A 21,785-nucleotide genomic window follows, 5' to 3' on the forward strand; every position below is an offset into this window, starting at 1 on the left:
CCCAGCACATCGCCTCACGCAGCTGAACACCATAAAGACTCTGCCCCAAATTCTTCCAGCAGAGCAAACCAATTCTTCCTTTTTTTTTTATTGGTGCACATGAAAGAGAGAGTGAGATTTCAGCCATTCTCTGCGTCGCGCGGGCAGTGATTGATTCGCGGCCAGCCAGAGGCAGGCGGGGGGGGGGGGGAAGGCGTTCCCCGGCTGAACCGGCGGACAGCGCCGGCGGTGCGGCTGAAAGAGCGGCGGGATAATTACTCCCCGTCGCGGTGACGGCTTTATGGGAAGGGCTCGCTGTAAAGTAAAGACGCTACTGCAAATAAACCCACACGGGCCCCCCCCACCCCCGTCCCCCATCCCCCCCCCCGCCGCCGCCCCACCCTGCCCCGCCCCGGCCCCCTCTCTTGGCCTTTGTTGGGACAGCCGGTGAATGGGAGAGCCACGGGGGGCCGGGGGGGCGGGGGGGCGGGGGGGGGGGGGTTCCCCCCGGGGAACAATAGTCGCTCAGACCCCCCGATACACGCTCCTCATTCTTCTCTGTCCCACTTCCAGCTGCAGCCTCCGGTCCTCGGACTCTCACATGACCCTGGCTGGACCAATGGGTGCAGGCGTGGGCCACAGCACAGCACAGCAACCCGGTACCATTCTCTGCCCACTGTACTCAACAATGGAGCGCTCAGACGGTCGGTCAGCCCTCCCCCTGCTGCTGCTACAGAAAGCTGAGATTCAGCACTCTTTCGTTGCCCCCGCCAGGTCCACACGCTGCAAATTCCTCCTTCCTGAGGTGCAATTTCTGTCCTCGCTCGGCTACTTCAGAAGACCACATTTCAGACTCCCGCAGCTCACCAAGGTGGGGAAAGTACCTCACTGTGCCTTAGCTGCACGTTAAATGTAAAGCCAGTGTTCAAAGAACACAAATGTAATCAAAAGTGGCTAAAGTACTAAAGACGACCAGGCCCGCTTTTAGAGAGCGGCAGTGTCCTCAGGGGTCTATATGGGGCCCACACTCGCAGAGGGGAAAGGAGGGGGGGGGCGCGGGCAGACAGCTGTTGAAACTGCAGGATCGTGACTCAGCAGAGGGTCAGCTGGCCCTCCCCAGTGCCCAGGCCGGGGGAGGTGAGGCGTGTCGGGGAAGCGGCGTTCCGTCTCACCAGGTTGACGAAGTCCTGGTAGCAGATCTTCCCGTCGGCGTTGCCGTCGGCCAGGGCGAGCAGAACCTCCAGCTTGTGGGGGTCCAGCTCGGAGCCGTGGGCGGCCAGCAGGTCCCGGAAGCGCTCGGTGCTGATGAAGCCTGAGCTCTCCGGGTCAAACTGCAAAAACAACGCAAGCGAGCACACAAACACAGTGAATGCACTGCACCCTGGGCACAAACACAGTGAATGCACTGCACCCTGGGCACAAGCACAGTGAATGCTGTGCACCCTGTGCACAAACACAGTGAATGCTGTGCCAGCTGGCAAAACACGTGAATGCGGACCTGGGCACACACAGTGATGCCCTGCACCGTGCTGATGAACACAGTCTCGGTCAAACTGCAAAACACAGTGCATGCCGCCTGGCACACAAACACAGTGAATGCCCTGCACCCTGTGCACAAACACAGTGAATGCCCTGCACCCTGTGCACAAACACAATGAATGCTGTGCACTCTCAGTACAAACACAGTGAGTGCCCTGCACCCTGTGCACAAACACAGTGAATGCTGTGCACTCTCAGTACAAACACAGTGAATGCCCTGCACCCTGAGCTCCTGCTGGGCAGTTAACATTAAAGCGTGAAGCAGAGTGTAAAATGCAGAGATACTGAGCGGAGGTAATTAGTGCAGGCAGTTGAGACACGGAACAGAGCACTCACCGCCAGGCCCAAAAACACATTCAGCCCCCAATTAAAACCACCTCACTTTCAATATTCCCACTCAACACAGGCTCTTTCTACCGTGAAAAGTCATTTTAATGGTGGAATATCCTTCCCCTAAATTCTTGCATAACTTCTGTTTCGAACAGATATGTGGATAGCGACAGCTGTTGTGACTTTTTTAAAAACATGTTAATAAGCAAATGCAATCATTTAGTATTGTAATGATGTTGAAAACCACAACACACAAGTACGTTAATCTCTGAAAGAATGAACAGCACAATGCCTGCAGATATAAATATTTAAGATAAAAATAACCATAAGACATCGTAGGGGTTATTCATAAACACTGACAATAAGTTATGAATCTTGCAAAAGCTCTGTGCCAATGTCATCAACCTCACAGCTGTTATAGAGAAGAAAAAAAAACTCATTACAGAAAGCTTGAGAAAGCCAAAATTCTCCAGTGCCAAACATAAGCAGAGGAGGTGGTAAGATACAGTGTTGCCAGATTTCGTTTTTTCAGCCAAAGTGACTGAATTGTCACTGTTTCACATTGTCCTGTGGTATAGGCGTAGATTCGGGGGGGGGGGGGGCAGGGGATACGTCCCCCTCAATATTTATAACACGTGGATTTGTCCCCCCCAATAAAAACATGAAAGAAGCAGAGGACTTTTATTTCCACCATAAATTGATGCAGAAAAGGTACAAATAGGTGCAGAAAAATTCACCAGAATGCAGGACATGAAGTGTTTGACGCTCAAAATTTCCTGGGGGAGGACCCCCAGATCCCCCTGCTTAATGTGTCCCCCCCCAATGTTCAAACGAAACCTACGCCACTGTCCTGTGGGACTGAAAAGCCAACTGTCATTCTGAATTCATTTTTTTTGGTGATTTTCCTAAACTCGTATATAATAAACAGTTTGACTTGTGCTACCGCGTAGAGCTGCTTCCTGAGCCGACATGCCTATAAATGCATTTCCTTTGAGATTACAGCGTGTCGTAAGTAGAAGCCAGATTTTTGGCTTTTTCCACGAACAGCACTTTGTGCGTTGGCTTTTATTTTGAAATCAAAATGTCAGCTTTCCCAACTGATTCATGATATAACTAATATCTACACCTACTTCGCATAGCCTAGCAGGTGGCGTTTTATCGTCACACTTTGTTTTTATGAATCACATTAACCACACTGCAGCTGATAACACAGGGCATCCAAAACAGTAGCAAACACTGTTAAAACTCTATGGTTTATGAATTACCTTAACGACATTGTAGGTGATAACACGAGGCATCCAAAACAGTAGCAAACACTGTTAAAACTCTATGGTTTATGTTACTTAACATTGTAGGTATACACGGCATCAAACAGTAGCAACATTAAACTCTTGTTATGAATACTAACAACTGTAGGATACGGGCATCCAAAACAGTAGCAAACACTGTTAAAACTCTATGGTTTATGAATAGAAAACAATCTAAGTGTGCTATTTTCTTGAAATAATGTTTTTTCCCTCTTAAGAACTTTGATTGGTAATTGAAAATGTTGGACGAGCTTTGTTGTCAAGGAACGTTCAAGATAGTATGTGATCAATGTATTATTTTGATACTAAGTAAAAAAAATTTTAAAAAACGATCTAAGATGGACTTCAGCAAAAACTATGTTACAAATAACCATCAATATCTACAATACTCCGGGGAGAAGTCAGAAGATTCCTAATACGATGACATCATCCGTATGTAAAAGCATCACTTTAAGATGTTCATTGATCATGAAAGAGAAAGAGAGGGAGGACATGCTCACATAATACAAGCAGCAGGCCTCAGCTAACCACCGCTAGCTCACCTCAGCGGGAGTCATCACCACCATGTTTTGCATCACTACAGGGTGAGAGAGCAAGCTCACAGTGTCAGGCCACAGCATCACACCGCCACAAAAGACCTGCACTCTTGACCTCACTCAGCACAGTATCGGTTCGGCTTGTTTCACTCGACGACGCTGCATCGACCTTGTTTTCGCAGTCTCGCGTTATGAATTCAACAATGACTCAACGAGGCGGCCGATCGACCTCAGCCAGACCACACCGAATGGCACTGCGCTGGTTCCACAGAGGTGCGTTGAGGTTAAAATGTTTTTCCTCACGCTGGAGTTGTGTAAACAGCCTAGCTACTGGATCATGCCTTGCACACACATTGTAAAATTTGCAAAAATTGTTTACATGCAATTACTACAGCATTATGTGTGTTGTACGATTCACTTTATCATACCATGCCAAACAATGCTCATTTACATAAAGCACTACATCGATTTTCCTGCAAATCAAACATAGATTCAAATCATTATGGACAGGAACAGGAACCTGTATGTAAAACAGCAGCATCCTTTGATTCTAATGCACTGCAGGGCACATGACATTTCTGTGGATGCTGATTTATTGAAGAAATCGAGCGGAACACAACCAACGAAAAGGCCAGAGGTTGCATTTCAGAGCCCAGCTGACAGACTGTATGCTGCCAATCACTGGCAGCGCACGTTGGGCTGGATTCTGCACAGCCTATAGACAACAAAACAAACGAGACACCTTACTCTACCTGCCACTCTCAAACGAGAAATATGACACATTTCGCAGCTTCGCTGTGAAACTAATTTATTAAGAAGAATTTTATTTTAAGGAAAAATCGTGCATCAAATCCAGACCTGAGTGTGGACAGACACGCTCCTCAAAGTTGAGGGATTCCCCACCGCTGTGTAGCAGCGGACAGTAATCTGCACGGGACACGCCCGTCACACGCGGACCTCACTGACCTTCTCCCGCAGCACCTCGGCCAGTTTCCGACGCCCGTGCTTCCCGTCCCCGCAGGTCTTCATGGCGAACGAGCAGCCGAGCCACTGCACCCGCGACTTTCCCCTACCGTCGCTGTCAGTCACAGAGCGTGAAGCGGTCTGTCTGAAATGGGGATTTACTCCACCCCCCCCCCCCCAACCCCCCCCCCAACCCCCCAGGACTTATTTACAGTCCAATACAAAATTCCACAGCCCCCCCCCTGCCTGACTCCACCCAGAACCCTGTGGCCTAAATCCGCACCCCCATTCCCCAAACCCCCCCCCCCCCACCAATCACACACACACACACCAGTTTGCATACTCCAATGAACATTTTACAGTTTTCAGGCAAAAAAACAGGTAGCGAGAAGAACCCCTTGAACTCTGCGCCTCTAAGAGAGATTTCATGCAAGGCTTCCCCAAATCCCTTCCCCCCCAATTACTCACCATTTCCTTCAGTACCCTCCGCAAAAACACACACACAAGGAGGCATACCTCAAGACATGCACCCACCCACCCACACACACGTACACACCACACAAACCCATCAATCCGCACAGTATTCTTACGTAAAAGTACCGAAGAACCAGGGAAGGACTATTACCCAAGAGAAAATGTATTCTAAATAATACCTACAGACACATTTTTTAGGACAGTAATATGGCGTAAATTGTATAAAATGGAGAACTGGCATTCAGATTCTTCCCTTCCGAAAACACAGGCGAGCCACAGTATGTGGAGCCACATTTGGCCGCATAAAGTGGAGAAAACCCAAAGAGCGTGCCCGGGTCTCCGTGTCTCAGGGACGTGAGACTAATCCGGCCATAATGGTATGCTAAAAATGCTCTTTCGTTACTGGTCTCGTCTGATGAGCCCGGGGATTCTGAATCAAAACGAGGGCCCACAACAAGCCGAACAACACAATGGGTTCTGGGCCTCATTTGCATAATGATGAATATTAATGAGCTTTGGCCAGCCACGTGGGGCTGTTTCCGTCCACAGTTTAACAGCACCAACTGTTAGAGAGTTAGGCACCGCCTGTTTAAATACACACAGGAAAAAGAATAAAATTTATTTTTTAAAAACAACCAAGAGGAGATAAGGACTGAAAAACGTGCCGTTAGAAAGCTGAATGTCCTCATACAATAAACAGGGAGACTGTTTATCCAGTGCCAGCAGCATTTGCTATGACACAAATCTCATTTTGACCCAAAAACACAGTTTCAAGATTGTTCACAGAGGATTACCTAGATGGAGGAATCTCTCAGCGTAGCCACCAAAACACACTCCACTGCTGCCTTTGACACGTGGTATAGAGTGATTCTTATCCAACCAGCTAGTTGGGACAGCTTGTTAAAGGCCATTAGAGTAATTCAGATGGATGTTTGGCAATCAGATCCCCTGAATAGGACGTGAGGAGGACCCTCTATGGCCCCCCCATAGAGTAAATACTATTCTTGCTTTTCCTGGACTGGTTGTGACCTCTGACATCAGGCTAATAGGGGTCACGGTCTATCCTTGACACTAAATTCATTAGGCACTCTACGGAAGAGCAACTTCACCTGAAAGGCTGAAACTACCCCCAAGAAACCTCCGATTACCAGCCTGGGAGATTCAGAGTGACAGCTCACTTCATTGTGTGGTTTCATGTCCTCAGAACAAACTTCCTGCTTTCCCTATTGGACCTTTGATGGAGAAGTGACAGTGTTAAATATACCAATAACCACGCACGCACGCACCCACGCAGCCATAGCTACGGCTAACACATTCTCGTCGAAGATAACTCACAAAGCCGGTTACAAACCACAGCAGCACTGTTCATTCAAGAACAACAAATCAAACCCAAAGTGTAAGCGTCCAATCCTCAAAGTCTGTTATTTTCTTCAATATTGCAGACGCACTTGCAGAACACCTCCTGAGTGAAGATGCGAGGAGTTCGTTTTGCCAGCAGGACCTGCAGGTGGTATTTGGATGGTATAGAGTGTGACCTCAGGGGGCAGAGGTGTAAATAACAGAAGCTCCACGGCTGTAATGAAGCTCAATGGTAATCTCAAAGCCCTGATGAAGATCCCTGTCGAATGGGCTTTGTACCCATTTATAATCGTGCATACTGATATGGAAAAATGACGTTAGTGGGGGGGGTTAGCTAACTGCTATTTCTGTGTGAGTCACAGGGAAATGGGGTCCCTCATTTCACCTGTCTCCATGAATAACACACCCCACAACATACACGCGTGAGCGCACACACACACACACACACACACACACATATGCGTGCACACGCACACACACACACACACACACACGCGCATACACACACACACACACGCACACACATGCGCACACACACACACACACACACACACATGCGCATGCACACGCGCACACACACACACACACACACACCCCTCCCCACTACCCAACACAACATGCTTGATTGAAGCAGGCAGGATCTTAATGAAAGCCCCCACCCTGGCCCCCCCCTCTGCCTGTGTCCATCCCCCATCACATAGTGCTTTGCTGACAGGGAGAAGGTCTAATCAACAGCAAGTATGAGTACCCTCCATTTTGTTTTTTTTTTACTGACGCCCATCCCATCTGCTGATTCCTGAGTACGTCCCAAATGACAGACAGGTCATAAAGGGAGTCACCACGTTATACAGGTCTCCAAAATGATGCACACAGAAGCCCCCTCACAATCCCACACACACACACACACACACCTTCGGTCAAAATCCCACACAAAATCCAGTACACAATTCCACACACAGTCCCCAACACAATCAATACACAATCCACAGAGCCCCACACATAAACCATTGCACATCCTCACAAAATCAGCCCTACAAATTCGAAAGGAGCAGAACTACTATTTCTTCGACAGAACAGCATGAAGTGTTTTCCTGTCAATTACACTGCCGGCACAAGAAGGAGAAACATCAAAGACATCAACAGTTTTCTTTTAGCACTGATTTTTCAAAAGCGTCGCTCATTACTAGCCACAGAACACATGAACCAAAGGCAACTACACAATATTGGTTTTGATGGGTTTTTCTTTAAATATTAATGGTTTATTAACCTCCTTTTGTTTGACTGGATGCCCCTCGTTAGTTACATGAAAGAAAAACCATTATGGTCTGTCCCGAGGGGCAGTGGCTGTGAAGACACACCAACAGGGCCGCAGCTGTGGAACACCGCAACGCGTCACACTGAACAAACAGCCACAACACGTGGTGCGGTGCGGTCCACAGCACAGGGCACACGCACAGGAGCACAGGCCAGCTCTCTGCACAGATATATGGCAGCACAGGGCACACGCACAGAAACACAGGCCAGCTCTCTGAACAGATATATGGCAGCACAGGGACACACAGGGGCACACAGGCCATCTCTCTGCACAGATATATGGCACCACAGGGACACACACAGGAACACACGCCATCTCTCTGCACAGATATATGGCACCACAGGGACACACACAGGAACACAGGCCAGCTCTCTGCACAGATATATGGCAGCACAGGCACACACACAGAAACACAGGCCATCTCTCTGCACAGATATATATCAGCACAGGCACACGCACAGAAACACAGGCCAGCTCTCTGCACAGATATATGGCAGCACAGGCACACGCACAGAAACACAGGCCAGCTCTCTGCACAGATATATGGCAGCACAGGCACACGCACAGAAACACAGGCCAGCTCTCTGCACAGATATATGGCAAGACAGGCACACGCACAGAAACACAGGCCATCTCTCTGAACAGATATATGGCAGCACAGGCACACGTACAGAAACACAGGCCAGCTCTCTGCACATATATATGGCACCACAGGGACACACACAGGAACACACGCCATCTCTCTGCACAGATATATGGCAGCACAGGGACACACAGGGACACACAGGGGCACACAGAAACACAGGCCATCTCTCTGCACATATATATGGCAGCACATACACCGCTCCTTCGTTACTGAATGGACTTGCCGCTGGCTGCGTGATTAATGAAGCGCTGGTGAGAGGTGGGCAGAGGAAACGGGGCTGATGGGGGCCGATGTCTGCCCCCCCCCCCCCCCCCCGGTACACAGCCGCCATTGTCCATTAAGACAGCCGGGGCTCCCCGGACGGGACCCAATTAGCGTCTCTAATTAAAAAGCCACAGCGCGGCAAAGCTTCACTTCCCTCCGCTAATTACCGCGAGGAAGAGAGAGAGAGAGAGAGAGAGGGTCAGAGAGAGAGAGGGAGAGAGGAGAGAGAGAGAGAGAGAGAGAGAGAGAGAGAGACTTTTTGACTTTTAAAACCCCGTTTATTATTAATCACACAGTCTTAATCAAAACAAAACCCCAACCAAACAGAAAAAAAGAAACCAACTCCCAGTCCCACACACAGAAAACACTTAAAACTAACACCACTATCCCCGTGTCTCCTATTCAAACCTTCAATTCTAGTGTATTGCCCACTACTGCACACAGGACCTGCTGAAAACACCACTTATCCTTGAACACAGGCAAATCATTCATCAGCAGATAATACTCAAACTCCAGCCGTATCCTTGCTCGGAGCAGAAACCGCAACCACATTAACACCTCTGTTGGGCCTGCTCCCCTTAGCTGGTGCTTCCGGGTCACCCATATGGCCAATTTGGCCTGGCCCAACACAAAATTGACCATCTGAATTTTCCCCCTCATATTCTTTGAGTAAGTCATACTATAGATAAATAGACATTCCCCAAATTCAACCCCCAGTGAGTGCAGTAAATTCTTTAAAAACTGAAACAGTGCTACCAGTCTGGGACAGTCTAGAAATAAATGTTCTACAGTCTCCTCCTGACCACAGAATATACAATTCTGGCTGATACCCAGATCAACTCGGTTCAGGAAACGGCCTGTGGAAACTGTCCTGTGGAGTATTCGCCACTGCAGATCCCCTGACCTCTTCTGCAAAGGAGGCTTGTACAGAGTCCTCCATGCAGGACTCAAATTGCCCGCAACAGCGAACCTTTCCGCCCACTTCGAGGCAGGCAGAGCGCGAGAGAAGCTGCGTGTGTCACTTTCACACACCACTGATACAGCAGCTTCCTCGGCGCCTCCCGGACACAGACCACCCCCCAGGCCCTCCCCCCAGGAAAGGTCCTTGAGTGGGCTGGACTGAAGGTTGTATCAAAGTTCAGGACACAAAACTTCTGAGCCAGTCAAACCACCTCTAGCCAGTGCCTCCTCCACCACCTCCCCACGTGAGGATGAATACAACTGGCCAGGCCGCCCAGCAACCTGTCACATCTCCTAACAGAGTGGACACCCAGATCCCTTGCCAACTCCACAGCAGTTTTCCAGCGCCTGTTCTGAATGTCCAGAAGATGGATGAGTCTTATTACCCCACCTCTAGCAAAGGTGTGGAGGGACAGTCCAGACTGTAACGCCGCTTCAGGAAAGAGGGGATTAAAAAACAGACACTCCTGGAGCACAGAGTCCCTTGTGACTGCTTCCTCCCGCCCCTCTACCTTCAGCAGCCCCCAAGCCTTGAGCATGCTGCAGTAAAAACCAGGGGGCCCCTCTGTGCGGAGCCTGGAAATGTCCATTCTGAAAAGCTGCCAATCACAGCCCAAACCCCCCACCTTCCTCAGGAAAAGAAGGCTCCTGGCCCCCAGCTCAGCTCAGCAGTATACAGCAGTCTCTTGGCCGCCTGTAGCCTAAAAGCCGCCACTCTGCTGCAGACGTCGACCAGACCCTGCCCCCCCTCCTCCACAGGCAAATACAGTATTGCTGGGCGCAGCCAGTGGTTCCCGCCCCAAAAAAAGGACAGCAACTCTGACTGAATCCCTTTCAGTAGTCCTGGGGGAGGATCCAGGCAGGAAAGTCTATGCCACAGCATGGAGGCCACCAGGTTGTTTATCACCAACACCCTCCCCCTGAATGACATCTGTGGTAGTAACCATCTCCACTTTGTCAGCCGCGCCTTGATCCTGTCCAGCATCCCCTCCCAGTTTTTCAGCATGCTCTGCTTACTCCCTAGGAAGACACCCAGCACCTTCAAGCCTTCCCTGCCCCACTGCAGGGGCTGGGGAAGCAGTGGGGGGCGACCCCCTCCCACCGCCCTGCCAGGAATGCTTCACATTTCCCCCAGTTCACCTTAGCATTAGAGGCTTTTGAAAGACCTCTAAACTTTCACCAATGGCATCCACATCCTGTTGGTCTTTTATAAACATTGTGATGTCATCAGCGTAAGCGGACACCTGTACCCTGTGTGCAGGCTGAACAGCAGTGAAAACCATGCCGGTAATTTTCCGTCTTACCATGCACAGCAAGGGCTCGATTGCTAGGGTATAAAGCATCCCTGACAGTGGACAGCCCTGGCGAATCCCTCGCAAAATTGTTATGGGATTGCTAAGAGCATTGTTCACCTTCACCAGGCTTGTTATTTTATTATACATGACCTTTATTAGATCCATAAAAGAAGGTCCAAAGCCAAAAGCAGCCAAGGTCTGGAACAGGTACCCATGATGCACTCGGTCAAATGCTTTCTCTTGATCGATGGAGAGTGCCCCCAGATTGATGTTGAGAGCCTCACATAGAGACAACACATCTCTGATTAAAAAAATGTTATCGCAGATCATCCTGCCTGGTACAGAGTAGGACTGATCCTTGTGTACTATGTAAGATAAACTCTCACTGAGCCTATTTGCAATGGCTCTGGATAAAATCTTATAATCGGTGCATAACAATGCTACGGACGCCAGTTCTTTAGGTCTTTTAAGTCCCCTTTCTTTGGCAAGAGTGTAATTACTGCTCTCCTGCAACTCTGAGGCAGCTCGTGGTCCCTTACAGACTCTCTTACCACCTCAAAAAATCAGGCCCAATCACCGACCACAATCTTTTAAAAATTCGCAGGCAAGCCATCCAGTCCAGGAGTTTTTCCCGAGACATCTGCCCTACAGCCCGAGTAGCTCCTCCAAAGTCAAAGGAGCTTCCAGGAGAGAAGCCTGCTCTTCGGGCAACACCGGAGATCCCTGTGAAGCCTGGCAGCCTCACTCTGCCCACTGAGTTCCGGAGTAAACAGGTGGCTATAGAAATTAAAAGCCGCCTCCAGCATCTCACGTTGGTCATGCACCTCCTTCCCGTCAGCCAGCCTCAAACAGAGCATTCTCCTGCTGCCCAATGACTTCCTCTCCAAATTGAAAAAAACTTTGTAGGACCATCCATGTCCTTATGTTGAATGTTCCGGGCACGAACCATGGCTCCCTTAGCCTGCTCCTCCATAATTTTGCCCAAAATGTCTCTCTTCTCTCTCAAACCATCCACTGTCTGGGCATTATTCCCCAGGCTTAAAACACTCTCCATACTCAAGATCTCTCTCTCCAGCTCACCCACCCGTTTTTCAAATCCCCAGTGCTATTTTGTGTATATGCCTGACAAAACAATTTAATGTGCACCTTTCCTAACTCCCACCATTGCCTCAAACTCTTATAACGTGGTTTCTCTGACTGCCATGCTTCCCAAAAAAAATTAAAATTTTCCAAAAACTTACAATCATCTAGCAATTTTACATTAAAATGCCAGTATGATTTCCCAGGAACACCACCTGTGCCCCCAAAAATAAAGAAATACAAAAATGGTCTGAAAACATAACTGGAGTTATCCAGCTTCTGAGTATTTGATTACTAAAAGATTCTGTACAGTACCACCTGTCGATCCTGGCCATTGAGACCTGATTTTGATTAATTTTTCGCCAGGTGTACTGGCGTGCCACCGGATGCTGTGCTCTCCATATATCAACCAATTCCTGAGCTTGTACAACTCTAGTCAAATTGGTTGCTGAGCGTGAATGGGGCTCCCCGTGATTTCTATCAATTGCAAAATTTTCTGTACAATTAAAATCTCCCCCCACTATAACCATTCTAGTTGAGTCACAATCCGACACCACTTCCTCCAATTTATTAAAGAATACAGTCTTATCTCGATCTCCGTTGGGTGCATAAACATTTATCAAAACCACCTCCTGTTCATCTATCTTAGCTACAACTTTTAACAATCGCCCTGGGACAAACTCGTCTGATGACACCGTTGTGATATTGTTCCCCGATATCAACACTGCTACCCCAGCACTTGTGTTACTCCCATGGCTAAAAACACTAACCCCTTTCCACTCATTCCGCCACTCACACTCATTCATACCGTCTGCATGTGTCTCTTGAATAAAAGCAATGTTTATTCTTTTTTGTTCGATTAACCCAAACAGTTGCGTTCTCTTAGAAGAGTTTCTGCAGCCGTTTACATTTAAAGAAGCTACATGAATCCCCGCACTCATTGATATAAAAAAGCAAAGTGCCGCAAGCAGTAAACGAAACGAGAGAAAGTGGGCCATGTCTACTAGTCTATACTGATCTTCCTTTTCTTCAACAATTTCTTAGCCGCAACTATATGTTTCTTTAGTCTGTATCGCTTTCTATTATCAAGTTCTTCAAGCGTCGCTCTTTTCAACGCGGTTTGAGAAGACATGACAAACCGTGCAACATCGGAAAAATGCTTTTCCAAAACGACGCTCTTTCCTTTCGTTTCATCTAAAAACGACACCAGCCGCTCTACAGAAATTAGTTTCCCCTTACCTCTTAGAGCAGACCCAACCTCGTCCGCCTGGGAGGATTCAGAGAAAAGATCCTCGTCATCTAGGGACATCTCCTCGTCCGGGTCAGCCTCTGTCCCTTCCCTACTCCATTCGCCCTCCTCGGCCGCAGCGGCCACTTCCACCGGCGGATCGAGTCCACCAACAGGCCCACCACCAGCCTCGCCGCTTTCCACCCTAACCATGCTCTGTTCATTTAACAGCGGAGCATCACACCCTCGGAACCGGGGTTTCCAGCGGAACCTCCGCTCCTGGCCCTGATACGTCACCTCGTTCCGGGTCGCCAGTCCCGCTAGCTTCCCTTCACCCTTCCCCACAGTCCCTGTTGAGCCTCAGCTCCTTGTGGATCATTCCCAGCCCGTTCCCCTGTCCCAGCAGTGGACGGGCCCGGTTCAGGCTCAGGGCCGGCCCGCTCATCTCCTCCTTGCCTCGCTTCCTGCTCCCTAGTACCTGCTGCTTCCCTCTGCGGGCACGCACGTCTTACATGCCCATAGGAACCGCACTGAAAACACTTCATTGACTCAGTGCTAGCAAACACAACGTGATTTATCCCGTCAATTGAGAGATTCCACGCGACATCTATAGCGGAACCAGGTTTATTTAAAATCAGAAACACCTGTCTCCTAAAAGACATTACGTGTTTGACTTTTTCATTTTTACATCCTAACGGATGGGTTTAATTGCGCTCATAACTTTACCATACCTTGACAAGGCATTTAAAAGCACTTGATCCTCAACATATGGCGGAACATTTGATAAGATAACTTTCGTTACCGGCGAAGACAACGGCAACGCCTCCACAAAACTACCATTTATTGATAAACCCTCTGTAACCACTTGGTGTACGAGGGTCTCAGTTGTAAGAAATACGACAACCGCTTTATTCATCCTGGACGCGGTTTTTATATTCCCATGGCCCACCTTTTCTCCTATCGCAAGCAGACAGTCTTCTACCGACGCAGAATTGTTAGGAAAACACTTAAAACCCTGACTCCTACTAAGCAACCCCATTTTTCACCCGAAAATGAGCTAGAAACAGCTCAAATCGGGGGGAAAAGGGGGGCTTCCTAAACAGTCTTTTCAGTTCCTACAAAACCACTAAAAGGACACACTAAAACAAGAAAAAACAAAAAACAAAACTCCACCACTATTCCAAACCACACAGCACACTCACACTCCCTACCTGCTTCCTACCCACAATCCTCTGAGAGAGAGAGAGAGAGAGAGAGAGGAGGAGGACGACGGCGCTGCTGCCAGCCTGGGGGTTCGCTGCTACTCTGCCAAAAGAACGCATGGGTGCTGTGGGGGTCGGCTACCCAAAAAGGTCTCATTCCAGGTCTCATGCCTCATTCCAAAATGATTCGCACCCAAGAGCAGGAATATCACCAAAAACCATAACGTTAACCTTTTCAAATGCATCAGGCTTTTATCGTCACACAGAGGTGTGTTACTCCGCTCAGCTTCACCATCCTGCAATAAGCAGGCCGTAAATACGATAGGTGACAGAACGGTGAGTCAGTGCCCCCATCCCCCTGGCTGAGAGGGCTATAATACAAACCGGGGGGGGGGGGGGGGGTTCATTAAACACCTAAAGCCAAATCTAACAGGCTAAGGCAGGATATACAGTGACAGGGTATTAATGGGGTTCTTCTATTCGTGCACACAACACAGCTCAAACCCCTGAGGAATTCGTTATACGTGCATCCTGTGGGCTGGTGAGGTAGAAGAGAGGGGGTGGGGCAGGAAGTGGAGTGCTGCAGGGGGGGTCTACAGCATTCCGGACAGGTGACAACTTCCTCTCCGCAGCTGGAGGGTGCGCAGGCATCCAACCAGATGCTCCACCTGCCACTCCTCCACCCACCCACACCCCCCAGTACAGCACCCCACCCCACATACACACACCAAATATATCCCAGTACAGTACCCCACCCCACAGACACACACCAAATATATCCCAGGACAGTACCCCACCCCACACACACACACTGCATATATCTCCCTCCTGGCCCCAGACAGACTGCGATTGCAGACCAGGGGGGAGGGTGAAGTGTGAATACAGTAGAGCGTGGTTATCTTTTCCACGTATTTCTCAGTGAAATTGTGGGTGGAAAATAGTCATGGCGCTGCTTCTGTCCCTGGAGGCCCCTGGACCCGCTAGTGCCCGGGAACGCTTTCGCTTTTAAACCCCCCTAGCTCAACCCCTGCCCCAACTGGGCCGACACAGAACCCCACACACACACCGAATATACCCCCCCCCCCCCCTCACAGGGTGCCCCCCACACCTATCGCCCCGCATGTGGGTTGGGTACATCCCACACACTGCCATGCAAAATCCGGCCTCGCCACACGGATCCTTGTCCAACGAAAACCCGCGACCGCAGGCCAGCTGACACGCTCGGGGACACGCCTGACGGGTTTATTAGGCCTGTTCAACGGGCGTGAGACAGAGGCACGCTTGTTTTTTGGGGGGGGGGGGGTGGCAGTGGCTGCAGCTGGTGAGCGCTGCTGACACCCCCCCACACACGGGACAATGACCACACAGGTCCCGCAACCGCACCCCGTCGCTGACGCACCAACAAAGCCTTCCAGTACGGCGGGCCGGACCCACGGGTCCCTCAAACGCACAACGCGCCGCCATTCAGCAGGACCCCGGCTGTAATTTCACGCTCTTAATGCAGCAAGTATTTTCATTATGAACTTGTATCATCAGCGGGGGTTATTCAGTGGACTACAATGCGTAGAGCCTTTCACTCTGACAGCACCATTCAGACTGGAAGATGGAAATGAACCGTTAACAAGGCAGATTTTCTGCAGCTCCCGTTAACATCGCAATGCTGAATATTCAAAGGACAGTAAAAGCCAAGTTCTTCTGGAAGCCCATAACAACAGGCTAAAGACCTTGGACTCTACAGCAGCATGTCTGTGTCTGTTGTTTGTTGTGTACTTGAGTAGAGAAGTACAGCCACAGACAAAACAATTACTTGAGCTGCACTACAGAAAATTAAACAAACAACTTTGGTTGTAATGGCATACAGCATTGAAGATTAATTGATTGGCTGATATTTGTGCTTTTTTTTGGTTGTATTTTTGCTGTTGTGTCTGACAGGGTCACAGGGTTCAAAATCCTTGATCTTGACCCAGAACCCCTCACTCAGACGGCAGCGAGCCTGCTGATTGGATGAGACTGAAACAACGGAGGGTAACGTATAGAGAATCATTCCCCAAGCACCTTCACTATGAAAGGGGCGAGAGAGCCTGAATCAGGGGCCACCCCAGACTCACAGAACAGAGCCCGGCTCGGTGGTCCTGTCAGGCACACAAACACGCGCTCCGGTCGGCCTCCCCCTGCTGCTGAGGAGGGGCGAGCAGACCCAGAGCTTTCCCAGCCTGCCTCTCTCAATAGACGCTGCGCTCCGGGACGGGGGGTGGGGTGGGGTGGGGTGGGGTGGGGTGCGCGTGGAGAGAAAGGCTTGTTGGAAAACACAGAGCCATGCCCGACCCCCATCCCACAACCCCCCCCCCACGCCATCACCCCACACTCACACACAGAACACATTGTGCAGCTGAGCCCTGTGTGTGCTGGATGCTCTCTGTCTCCTCGCCCTCAGAGAGAGAGAGAGAGAGGGAGAGAGAGAGAGAGAGAGAGAGTGGGATGCTGGCAGAGGTGATGTTTCTGTGAAGAGATGGCCGAGCCCTTTGGCCATACCGGTCAGTGTGCTCACTGAGAGCCGGGGTATGGCCGGCTCCAAACACCCCCACAACTATCCTCCCCCCCCCCCACCAGCTCACTCAGAGCAGGGGGTACGCCAGCTCCACACAACCCCACAGCTATCACCCCCCCCCCCCCCCCACGCTCACTCAGAGCAGGGGGCCACGCACCCACAGCTCCCCACCACTAGAGCAGGCACACCCTCAAACACCCGAGCTATCCTCCCCCCCCCCCAACCCACAAGGTCACTCAAGCAGGGGCACAGCCAGCTACAACCCCCCCCCCCCCCCCCCCCCACTGCACTTCATGAGGCTCGCCTGACGAGGCCGCCATGATGTGCAAATGACCAAAAAACCTCAACGATGTGGAGCGCCCATTTCCTTCCCTGTCCCATTCTCCAGACAGTCCATATCTACGGTTTACAGGCCGTCTCCCTGACTGCGGTATTCACCAGAGGAGCTCTGAGCATCAAACCCGCAGACGAGGCAAATCAAATGTTATCCCCGGCATCCATCGAGAACATATCAGCCAAGGAACTTTTCAAACGATGATCCCTAGTTTTATTCCATACATATACATGTATCCCCATAAACAATGTACTCATTATTACAACAAGGCAGGAGAAAATTATGTATGCTGGTATTTGACGTTTCGCAGACACTTGGCCGTCGACGACAGCAGCGGGAAACGGAGCGTTCGCCTCGGAGGAGGCCATGGTAATGCACGATCAAAAATACAACACTGCAGACAGCTGCAAGGGGACGGTCTTTTGTGAGCGAAACATAAGGAAAATAAACGGCCAGGCTGTTTTTGCTCAGCTGCTCAGCTCAAAAGCTAAGCCGGCTATACCGGTAGCCTCTGAATCGTGTGAAACCACTGCCAAAAACACAGCTAGCCGAAAACTTGAGCATCGCGTGTTATAACTATAACAACCAGCTTCGAGCGTCAAACGCAATAATGCTAAAGGACAGCTACTCTTTGTTGAAAAAAATCCATTGAGTGACTTGCGTTACTTGAATATCTGGCCCCCGAGCGTTTCTGGGACCGCACAGAACGATTCCAAAATCACACGGGACGGTCATAAAGGGGCACCGCAGAATTCTCCTTCCCCGAAAAAAAAAAACAAGAAATTCCAGTCTACGTTCAGATTCCATTCCAGGTCTGCCCCCCCCCCCCCCCCCCCCCCCCGAGGGACCTCAGGAACGATCCATTCATTAATTCCGGGGGCCGGCTCCGCCCGCGTCCGCCTCGAACTCCGCGTTGGCGTCTGCCGGGGAGATTAAACACCGATCGCCAGATTCATTCAGCCCCCCCCCAGCGAGGACGAGGTGTGGGGGTGGAGGAGGAGCAGGAGGAGGAGGAGGAGGAGGAGGAGGAGGAGGGCTTATGATCTTCGGGCATTAAATTGCAGAGAATCATCTTTCCCGCCACAGCCACTCAAAGGTCGCCGTCTGGCCTAGACGGAGCGTGTTTGCCATGCGTCTCACACCGTCGGCCGTTCGCAGGGGCACCACAATAACGACCAGCGGCTTAGCTGGGCTCTTACGGGCCCTACAGTCACGCGAGACTGCCAAAGTATACCCTGCCCGCTGGAAAAACAAACGCTTAAAAAGGGTGCCAAGGTTCGTTCTCCGAAACATCCACCAAACACTAATCCTTCAACACACAGGATTATGCAGATCTTGGAATTAACTGAGAACACTTGCCGCTGAGTCCATTCGGGTTTGCGAAAATTAACCCGTAGGGGAAAGTGCTGTGTGAGACACACCAGTCGCTAAAAACAAGCTGACTTGCTCTCGCGTGGATATCTCACAGATGCTCGGTACCCTGTGTGCCGACCAAGCACGTTCCCCGGGTTTATGCTGTCACAGGACGAAGCGGAGCTGCCTTTTAAATTCTGCTCACAGCTTGTCTGGGAACACTGCAGAGGGGAACGCTGCTTCCAGCAGTACCTGCAGAGGTGAGAGAGGCACACTAAAAATAGACAGGGTGATAAATGACGGAGCATTTCCATCCACATAACAGGATAACACATTGCCCTCGGGCTGCGTTCGGCAGAAAGATCCCGCGCACACACACATACACGCGCACACACACACACACACGCGTGAGTTCTCACAAAACACGAGACGCGTCATTACAGTCTCATCTTTTCACATCATTTTTAACACCGACTGATTCATGGGGGTGTGTCCAGCTGGAGATACTTAAGATAAGACACCCATTAAAACCCACTGCAGGCAATTTGGAGGATTCATACATTTTCTGAAGTCTACCATGAAATAACACGACGACGCGGCCATATTTTCTTTCACTTTTTCAGTATTAAGATGCTTTTGAAGGACAGGAGAATAGCCACAGCTTTATGCGCTACTGGGAGCGTGTAATGGGGCAGCACAGAGGCTTTATGGAAACTAAACTTGCTGAGTGACCTCTTTATCCTTATTATGATAACATGCTAGCCCTGGATACAATGCCCCTTCAGCTGGAACTAGAAACATTACCCTGCTGTCAATCATCAGACTCGGACCACCACATCCAGTGACGTCCCTGTCCCTGACACATTTTCTCAGAAGATATTCCTGTTTGTTCACTACAAATCATTTTAAATATTAACCTGCAGTGCAATTTTTTTTTTTATTTCACCCAAAGCACAAAGTACCCCACACCCACACACACACACACACACACACACACACACACACACACACACAGCAGCTGATCTGAGCTTCTGACCGCCGCTCCAGGATCGCTCATCCCCGTGATGAGGAACGGCCTCGCGTCGCTTCACACAGATCGCTACGCGCCGTGTGCTCGACTCGCTCTTCCCTCCCCCACCCCCGGGGGGGGGGGGGGGGGTAATTAGCGACTGAAACGGCGCTCGAGCCCAGGGGTCCTTTAAGGGAAAAGAGAAAGCGCCGCGTGGCGTTAACGCGTCTGCAGAATTTTTCCCCTGGCGCAGCAGCCGCGGTCTCGAATATCTGCGAAAATTCACGCTGTCCCGCGCAGGAAAAAAAACGAAGCGCGTCCTTCTCCTCTTCCGCTGAGATCCATTCCGCAGCGGCGCGGCAGACCGATCGTTTTGATATTTACTCCTAACGCACCACATTCTCTTCCCCCCCCCCCGCACTCAGATTCTCATTGCCGTTGATGGCCCCGCCGCAGAGGTCAGTTGAAGGAGACGGAGGTACACAGAGTACGGAGAGAAAGCTGGCAGTGCCACAGTCACACACCGTCAGTGGCCTGAAGACTCATCCCTTCAGACTATACCTAGACTAACCACCACCACGCTGTATATTTCACCCTAAATCCCCCCCCCCTCCCTTTTCATGACACTTGTTACACGTTGCCCCATCCCAGCACTTTTTGGTAATTTGTATTTGTCCTAACACTGTAGCTTACTCTACTGCCTAGTTGGCTTTGCAGAGGTTGGGTCTGAATAGTGTTCACTGTGTGAACTAAACTGTGTTCTTGGCTAGAAATAGCTGTACAAAGTAAGTATTGTATCTTCCTGAACCTGTGTTTAGTAGTTGTCTATGACCATGAAATGCACTTTTTGTACGTCGCTTTGGATAAAAGCGTCTGCCAAAGAAAGATTGTCGTGGGTGTGCATGACAATCAAAAATAGTCGTACACACCCTACAGCCATGTTCATTGTGCAATAATTTATTCATACAGTCCTCATATTTATTACATATTTATTCAATGCATATGCACAACACATTTTACTGCTGTGCATGATAGCACTACTGTTTACTGCAGGTAAAACCTACCCTTGTTGTTGTTTTGTCATTGTTGCTGTTGACATTGTTGAATGTTAAGTACAGTGTGAACCGGAGTCAAATTCCTTACATGTGTAAAAAGCATGTTTGGCCAATAAACCCGATTCTGATTCTGATTCTGATTCTGATTCAAAGAAAGGTGAGCAAACACTCACCTTAACTTCAAAGATCTATGACCTCACACCCCCGACCCCTCCCCCCCCTCAACCACCACCACCAATCTGCCCCCCGCCTTACCCAAGAGGGGTTCATTCAGAGAGGACCGGCTACAGTTTGGGTTGTAAACGGGCAGTTTCGTTTAACGAGCCTTTCTTTCTCTCATCAAAGCAGGCCGGGCCGGCCCATTTGCGGGGAAAATAATCGCGGCTCCACACAATGAGAGAGAAAATAACACACCCCGTTAAGGAGCGCCCCACTCCTCCAGCCCTTCTACCCCAGGGTCACATTCCCATCCTCTGTGGCTCCAAAAAAAAAAAAAAAAAAAAAAAAAAAAAGACAAATTCACAAAACCCTTTCAGAGAATGTAAAACCCAGCCCTGAGTTTTCCACTGTATATTTAAGGGATTTAACCAGCAGAGCAAGAGCTCCCTCGCTCCTGATATTCTCTGGACAAACACAGGGATATTAGACAGAGCGCGAGTGTACATAACAGGGCTCCTGAAATCACAAACAACGGGCGAGCTGTCTGTCTTAAAGAAGCAGAATATAAAGCAGGTAGGGCCGTTGATTTGGGGGGGTGGGGGGGGATGGGTAGGTTCAGCTGTATTTGTGTTAGCGGGGCAGGAGGCTAATGTGATGCACGTCTGCGTTTGATTCAGCGCGGGGGGGGGGAGGTTGATACCTGCGGGGGGGCCAGGCTTGCTGTCGGGGAGCGTGCTGCCAGACCCGCGGTGGCCCCCTCTGCAGCGACGAGGGGTTCTGGGAGTCAGGGGACCGGGCGGATGGGACGTATGGCGTCCTGACGGGGGTGGGGGTGGGGGTGGAGCCAATA

The 21,785-nt window shown here is 50.1% G+C and overlaps 1 protein-coding gene across 2 annotated transcripts in view; it reads right to left on the bottom strand.

Annotated features, from left to right (window-relative positions):
- The window catches only part of rhbdl3 (rhomboid, veinlet-like 3 (Drosophila)), a 56,298-nt gene that overhangs the window by 17,653 nt on the left and 16,860 nt on the right, over window positions 1-21,785 (bottom strand). For both annotated transcript variants that reach the window (XM_064324202.1, XM_064324201.1), the window contains one exon: window positions 1,152-1,310. In XM_064324202.1, the coding sequence (XP_064180272.1) occupies window positions 1,152-1,310 (159 nt within the window). The remainder of the gene's footprint in view (window positions 1-1,151; window positions 1,311-21,785) is intronic.

This window comes from Anguilla rostrata, chromosome 2, assembly GCF_018555375.3.
Source record: "Anguilla rostrata isolate EN2019 chromosome 2, ASM1855537v3, whole genome shotgun sequence".
NCBI classification, from domain to species: Eukaryota; Metazoa; Chordata; class Actinopteri; order Anguilliformes; family Anguillidae; genus Anguilla; species Anguilla rostrata.